At 41.8% G+C, this 8377-nt stretch overlaps 1 protein-coding gene across 1 annotated transcript; it reads left to right on the top strand.

The window, feature by feature from the left end:
* Positions 1–326: 326 nt before the first annotated feature.
* On the top strand, positions 327–5579 carry LOC139416694 (tubulin alpha chain). The gene is made up of 5 exons (XM_071165671.1): positions 327–543; positions 2040–2265; positions 3909–4057; positions 4205–4885; positions 4998–5579. The coding sequence occupies exons 1-5, from the start codon at positions 541–543 to the stop codon at positions 5295–5297; spliced, it is 1359 nt and encodes a 452-aa protein (XP_071021772.1). The 5' UTR covers positions 327–540; the 3' UTR covers positions 5298–5579.
* Positions 5580–8377: the final 2798 nt, after the last annotated feature.

Here is an 8377-nt window from a genome sequence, read left to right as displayed (position 1 = left end):
TGCAGCCGAGTTACCTCTGGCTCTTCTTTTCCATTGACGATCCTCTTGAGAGCCAGTTTCATCATAGCGCTTGATGGTTTTTGCAAATGCACTTGAAGAAACATTAAAAGTTCTTAATGTTCCATTTATATTTTGCTTATTTGAGCTGTTCTTAAAGAAAAACCATTGAATGAGTAGGTGTGTCCAAACTTTTGGTACTGTAGATGGAGTATGAACCAAATCACATATATTAAAATAATGTTGAGTTCAGTAACATCACATTTTTTTTTTATGTCACATCACCACTGGGATCCAATGACAATTCGACTAGAGTGCTCAGGTATTTCAGTAGTGTGTGGGCGGTGTGCATCGCAGACCCAGGCTATAAACTCACTCCTCGCATTCAACTGGTGCCTGACATTGCTGTGTTGGCGGAGACACGTAACTCGTCTTTGTCGACGGAGCTGGAGCAAAAGTTTTTGCGCCTTTACTGTGTGTTGAGAATAAAACATTTCAACCGTTTTTACGCGTCTTCAATCATCTGAATCTTGACAGGGGGAAATGGTATGTGCGCAATTTACATAACTTCTTAATTTTTTACTTTTTGCATTGAAATTCTAAATACGGGAAGTAAATTTTCCCCATTTCGGTGTTATTATTCATATTTGCCATCCTCATTGGCAAATGTAATGTTCAAGCAGTCTGAAAATTTAGACCAACCTTTACTCGACGATTTGAGAGGTTTCCTTTGAAAAATGAAAAACATTCAGCTTTTTATTGCCTTATGTCCATAACCTCAACTTGGTCCTACCATCTATCCATTCCGTTTGAATGTATCCGTTTATAAAGTGTATCGTTTGTTACTACGTTATTATAACAATGTAATACAGTATGTGCGGGAATGCATACTGTGGCTGCAAGAGAGGAATCCTAGGAATCTGTTGAGCCTTGGTGAAGAAGCAGATAGGTGGGTGGTATGGGGCAGACGCAGTTGGTTGGGTCACATGCTTGACAAACTTTCATGAAGTTTTTATCCTTCAAATGGCAAATGATTTTGTTAAAACAGCCTACTTTACCTATATTTAGGCAAGAGTCTAGGAAAGCAATGTCGTGATACACTATCTTCCTATACCAATTGTGTACATAAAGGAAAATGTAGGCTAGTGTACAGTCTATGGGCCAATGCATGATTACCAAAGAGAGGCCATTTGCTTTCTCAAGAATCAGCCATTCAAAGTATAACAAGCATGCAAAGCCCCTTTCGTGTCATCCTCATACAATAATTTACTTTCTGTTCACGATTTAGGAGTTCTATTTTTCTTTGTGACAATGTGTTATTACACAGCATTTTAGTGTTACATTTTACAGATGCCACTTGCTTTTCAAATGTCAGTTGATTACCACCTTGTTGAGAACCTAGAATCCCCTCCCCCTGGGATCCAGAGCCAAGACAACAAATCTGGACATGCTGTGACATGTGTCTGTCAGATTTCTTATAAACACTTTGGTACAGTTTTCCAGAGAGATTAAGCCTAGTCCTGGACAACAAAAAAAACCTGAGTATAGTCCAATGCTAGAGTCAATTTGTGTGTGGGAAACCGACCATCAAAGGAATAAATCCTTTGACCTTATTTGAGTTCAGGACCTTTAGGATCATTATTTAGAGTGCCACGGTTACTTTAAATTTGGAGCCACTGTATTGCTCTCTACTTTTGGAATCACCTTTAATGACTTGAACCATGTGGTAATGGATACATGTAGATTTTTCCCTGGATAGATTTATTTCTGGTTTGCCCTTTTCGATCAACATTTAATTCAGCCCTCTTCAGTTATGACTGTGCTTACTGAGCTGTAACAACCAGCAAAATTAGAAAAAATAACATACAGGAATGTTGTTAATAATAAATCCTACATGTCAGCATACTTTAATTCCTTGTACTGTTGATATAGTCAGATTTACAGTGTCTGGGTAAAATGGGCTTTGCTGTTTGTGTATTTTCCACTTCAGACAGACTGTTTGAAGAACAGAAAGTAGTCGTGCTGTTGTTTTTTGCCAACAGAGAGAGTGTATCTCCATCCACGTGGGCCAGGCAGGCGTTCAGACGGGCAATGCATGCTGGGAACTCTTCTGCTTGGAACACGGTGTGGGGCCTGATGGAGTGTTCAATGAAGAGGATCAGGGGCCTAATTCCCGGACTGACCCCTTCAACACTTTTTTCCACACCGGAAGTTCTGGCCGCCATGTTCCCAGGGCCATATTTGTGGACCTGGAGCCAACGGTGGTTGGTAAGCAAAGTCAATTGTAACCTTTTGTTTTATTCTCCTCTTTCTCGCCATCCATCATCCATGTTTCGTGTGTGTGTGATTACACATGTGTAGTGTAAATGCATATCCATACTCATGGGCCAGTCAGGAGTGCTAATTGGGAATGAATTCATGTGGGCGGGGACCTGTGCTGGATGGAGCATGGTATTCAAATGACAAGACCATTGGTGGTGGCGGTGATGACCCCTTTTTACACTTTCTTCAGTGAGCGTGACTCAGGAAAGCTTGTAGAAAGTGTTGTGTTTGTGGACCTAGCCAGCTGTAATTGGTAAGTGGTGGTGTATAATATTGATACAAAGATGAAAAGAAAGTTTAAGTTAAAGCTGAAATGTAACTTTTTGGGCGACCCAACAAAATTAACATAGAAATGGGAGTTATAGATCTGTCATTCTCATTGAACGCAAGTCTAAGAAGCGGTAGATCTGTTGCATGTGCGGCGTTTCTATGCTTCCCATTTTTAAGTTTAGTTTTTGCGTCATTTACTTTCGGTTTTGTACACCAGTTTCAAACAGCTAAAAATACAATATTTTTAGTTATGGAAAATATATTTCACAGCGGTTTAGATGGTACACTACACTTGCTTGTTTTGTCACATAAACTGAAACTATTAGAATTTTTGCAAACAGGAAATGGCAGAATGATTTCTGCATAGTACATCTTAAAATGTTGAATACATTAAATGTTTGTTAATGATACACACTCCAAACTTTCACAACAATAACAACTGGGCCAACAACAAATAAAATGAACTAATAAAGAAAGCCCACACACAGCATATGCTGCTCCAAAGTACAGACAAGTTGGCTGCAGTAGCCCTTGCCAAGTAATAAAAAATTAAATTCATGTTACACAATATGGTGGGGCTGCTGATAAGCTCCAGTATATGGTAAGTAGTGTGCATTAATCAAAACACTAACTCCACTGTAACACATCTACAAGTGTTCTATGGAACATTAATAAATACTAGAAATCCTGATTGTTAAAATTGTCAGTGGTGGAAAAAGTACACAATTGTCATACTTTTCTTGTTTCGTTTAAATAACGGACAGCCAGAGGCATACTCCAACACTCGGACGTAATTTACAAGCATATTATATTGATTTAGTGAGTCCTTTAGATCAGAGGCAGAAGGGATGACCTGTTATATTGATTGAGTGAGTCCGTTAGATCAGAGGCAGAAGGGATGACCTGTTATATTGATAGGTGCGTGAATTGGACTATATTGTTGCCTGGGCATTCGAAATGAAATTAGTACTTTTAGGTGTCAAGGAAAATGTATCAGGAGTAAAAAAGTACATCTTTATTTTAGGATGTAGAGGAGGGAAAGTAAAAGTAGTCAAAAATAGAAATAGCAAGGTAAAGTACAGATACCCAAAAAACTACTTAAGTAGTACTTCAAAGTATTTTTACTTGGTTACTTTACGCCACTGAAAATTGTGCATCTACATTACACTGCTGGAAGACGCAAAGTACAGCTTTACAGACTACAAAATAATCTGAGCACAGGACTGGGAACCAAGAGCAAATCAACAATTGTGGTAATTCAGGTGACATTTCCTGTTGATGTCCTATATTTGTTGAAGAGTAATTGTTTTCCCCCCCAGATGAGGTCAGGACTGGGATGTACAGGCAGCTCTACCATCCTGAGCAGCTCATCTCTGGAAAGGAGGATGCAGCCAATAACTACGCCCGTGGACACTACACCGTGGGGAAGGAGATCATTGACGGCGTCCTGGAGCGTATCCGTAAAATGGTATCACATTAAGACCTGATCTTTGTCATACAGTCAAAGGAAGGATTTGAGTCATAATATATTAATAATATAGGCTAATATAAAATATATTGGCTAAGGCCAATATATTGTGCATCCCTAATGTTGATCAATAGTTTTTCTCCCTAGACTGACCAGTGCACAGGACTGCAAGGATTCCTCATCTTCCACAGCTTCGGAGGAGGCACCGGCTCTGGTTTCACCTCTCTGCTGATGGAGCGCCTTTCTGTTGACTACGGCAAGAAGTCAAAGCTGGAGTTTGCGATCTACCCAGCTCCCCAAGTGTCCACAGCTGTGGTGGAGCCATATAATTCCATTCTGACCACCCACACCACCCTGGATCACTCCGACTGTGCCTTCATGGTGGACAATGAGGCCATCTATGACATCTGTCGCCGCAACCTGGACGTTGAGCGTCCATCCTACACCAATCTCAACAGATTGATCGGTCAGATTGTTTCCTCCATCACTGCATCCCTACGATTTGATGGTGCGTTGAATGTTGACCTCACAGAGTTCCAGACCAATTTAGTCCCATTCCCCCGCATCCATTTCCCCCTGGTCACCTACGCGCCCATCATTTCCGCTGAGAAGGCTTACCATGAGCAGCTGACCGTCTCTGAGATCACCACTGCCTGTTTCGAGCCATCCAATCAGATGGTCAAGTGTGACCCTCGCCATGGCATGTACATGGCCTGCTGTATGCTGTACCGTGGAGATGTGGTGCCCAAAGATGTGAATGCTGCCATTCAAAATATCAAGACCAAACGTTCCATCCAGTTTGTGGAATGGTGCCCCACCGGTTTCAAGGTAAGGAACATAATTGTCTCCCGCATATGATTTATAATGCAATAGATAAGTACTATATTTCGTTCTCGGTCTAAAGAGTAATTGATGTATTTTTCTTATTCTATCTAATCAGGTTGGGATCAACTATCAGCCCCCAACTGCTGTACCTGGAGGTGATCTAGCCAAAGTCCAGAGGGCTGTGTGCATGCTGAGCAACACCACTGCCATTGCTGAAGCCTGGGCCCGTTTGGACCACAAGTTTGACCTCATGTACGCCAAACGTGCCTTTGTGCACTGGTATGTAGGTGAGGGCATGGAGGAGGGAGAGTTCTCTGAGGCCAGAGAAGACCTGGCTTGTCTGGAGAAGGATTATGAAGAGCTGGGCAGAACAAGCACAGAATCTGATGATGATGAAGCAGGCGAGGAATATTAAGAACCGAAGAACCATGATGTCCTACCTGTCTATTAAAAATGTATTATTCCGTCTTCTTTGTATTCTTTCTATTTGTAACAATTCATTGTTGTATCTCCCTGCCCTGAACCAAAACAAGTTGTAAAAAACGTATGGACAGCCAAATACACTTGTTTAATAATGCCCTGTTAATGTGTCAATTCCAAAGTGCCATGTTTTGCAATCGCAATGGCTTTCAGCTTCTGAATAAAAAAATTAAAAAAATTCTCTGCATATTTCATTGAAATTCATGATGAAGAACATGTTACAGCTGGGCCAAGCCTTACTCGGAGTAGACTGTATAACCTCACCCACATTCTGGTGACATGTTCTGTTTCAGTAATAATTTATTAAGGGATTATATTTAGTTTACTAACAGTATATTATGAGTTTATAATAAACAGTAACCCATTGCTGGTTGCATTCAGTGAGCTAATGACTGTTGCTACTGGTCTGTGGAGCGCATAGCCTACCGAAGATCGCTAACGTTATAATTTCTGACTAGCCTCAAAACTGTTACAATGTATCATGCATGATTACAAACCCCTCAGTGCTCGCCCACTTAGTGGCCACATCCAATCAAAATACTCCATCGGGGCTATTTAAAGAACAAGTTCCGACAGTGGTGGAGTCACCTGAAAATATCCTTCCGCGGTAGTAAACAATGGGACTATCTCAATGCATATTCCTGCCGTCCTCCCTCGTCTCCTTCTCAAAACCCATTGGAGAAGAAGACGAGGAGAGAGGAAGCGAGGAGTATCATTTGAGAGAATACTATAGATGGGTTTGCTGACAACGTCACGAAAACCGTGTGCACGCTTTGATGTGGCAGAAGTCCAGAACGGCCATGTGGGAAATCGTAAGTGGTTCGTTTCAGATACACCGAACAAAAATCTAAACGCAACAATTTCAAAGATGTTATTGTGTCACAGTTCATATAAGCAAATCAGTCAATTGAAATAAATGTATTAGGCCCTATCTATGGATTTCACATGACTGGGAATGCAGATAGGCATCTGTTGGTCACAGATACCTTAAAAAAAAAGATAGGGGCATGGATCAGAAAACCAGTCAGTATGTGGTGTGACCACAATTTGCCTCATGCAGCACAACACATCTCCTTCGCATAGAGTTGACCAGGCTGTTGATTGTGGAATGTTGTCCCACTCCTTTTCAATGGCTTTGCGAAGTTGCTGGATATTGGCGGGAACTGGAACACACTGTTGTACACGTTGATCCAGAGCATCCCAAACATGCTCAATGGGTTACATACTTTATCTGGTGAGTATGCAGGCCATGAAAGAACAGGGACATTTTCAGCTTCCAGGAATTGTGAACAGATCCTTGCGACACGGGGCCGTGCATTATCATGCTGAAACATGAAGTGATGGCGGCAGAAAAACGGCACGACAATGGGCCTCAGGTTCTCATCACGGTATCTCAAATTGCCATCAATAAAATGCAAGTGTGTTCTTTGTCCGTAGCCTATGTCTGCCCATACCATAACCTCACCTCCACCAGGGGCTCTCTGTTCACAACGTTGACATCAGTAAACCGCTCGCCCACATGACACCATACACGCTGTCTGCCATCTGCCCCATACAGTTGAAACCAGGATTCATCCATGAAGAGCAAACTTCTCCAGTGTGCCAGTGGCCATCGAAGGTGAGAATTTGCAAACTGAAGTCGGTTACGACGCCTAACTGCAATCAGGTCAAGTCCCTGGTGTGGACGATGAGCACACAGATGAACTTCCCTGAGACGGTTTCTGACAGCTTGTGCAGAAATTCTTTGGTTGTGCAAACCCACAGATTCATCAGATGTCCAGGTGGCTGGTCTCAAACCATCCCGCAGGTGAAGAAGCCGGATGTGGAGGTCCTGGCCTGGCATGGGTACACATGGTCTGTGCTTGTGAGGCCAGTTGGACATACTGCCAAATTCTCTAAAACAAAGTTGGAGGCAGCTTATGGTAGCGAAAGGAACATTAAATTCTCTGGCAACAGTGGTGGACATTCCTGCAGTGACCTTTTATTGCCCCCAGCACAAGGTTCACCTGTGTAATGATCATGCTGTTTAATCAGCTTATGATATGCCACACCTGTCAGTTAGATGGATTATCTTGGCAAAGGTGAAATGCCCACTAACAGGGATGTAAACAAATGTGTGCACAAAATATAGGAGAAATAAGCCTTTTGTGCATATGGAACATTTCTGGGATCTTTTATTTCAGCCTAAGAAACATGAGACCAACATGTACGTCCTTTGTGTGGGTGAGCAGTTTGCTGATGTCAACGTTGTGAACCGAGTGCCCCATGGTGATGTCAACGTTGTGAACCAAGTGCCCCATGGGCAACTTTTACTTTACTACATTCCTAAATAAATAATGTGCTTTTTACTCCCTACATTTTCCATAACACCCAGAAGTACTCGTTACATTTTGAATGCTTAACAGGACAGGAAAATGGTCCAATTCTCGCACTTATCAAGAGAACATCCCTGGTCATCCCTACTACTTCTAATCTGGCGGACTTACTAAACACATTAATCTTTTATAAATTATGTCTGAGTGTTGGAGTGTGCCCCTGGCTATCCGTAAATTTAAAAAATAAGAAAATGGTGACGTCTGCTTTGCTTAATATAAGGAATTTAAATTGATTCATACTTTTACTTTTGATATACTTAAGTATATTTAGACTTGCTTCCATTCAGCCACAAGAGCATTTGTGAGGTCGGGCACTGATGTTGGGTGATTAGACCTGGCTTGCAGTCGGGTTCCAATTCATCCCAAAGGTGTTCGATGGGGTTGAGTTCATGGCTCTGTGCAGGTCAGTCAAGTTCTTCCACACCGATCTCGACAAACCATTTCTGTATGGACATTGCTTTGTGCACGGGGGTATTGTCATACTGAAATAGAAAAAGGCCTTACCCAAACTGACTTGCCTAGTTAAATAAAGGTTCAATTGAAAAATAAAAAACTGTTGCCACAAAGTTGGAAGCACAGAATCATCTAGAATGTAATTGTATTCTGTAGCGTTAAGATTTCCCTTCACTAAGGGGCCTAG

Source organism: Oncorhynchus clarkii, chromosome 9 (assembly GCF_045791955.1).
Source record: "Oncorhynchus clarkii lewisi isolate Uvic-CL-2024 chromosome 9, UVic_Ocla_1.0, whole genome shotgun sequence".
Taxonomy (NCBI): domain Eukaryota; kingdom Metazoa; phylum Chordata; class Actinopteri; order Salmoniformes; family Salmonidae; genus Oncorhynchus; species Oncorhynchus clarkii.
This window is presented reverse-complemented; position numbering and strand designations above follow the sequence as displayed.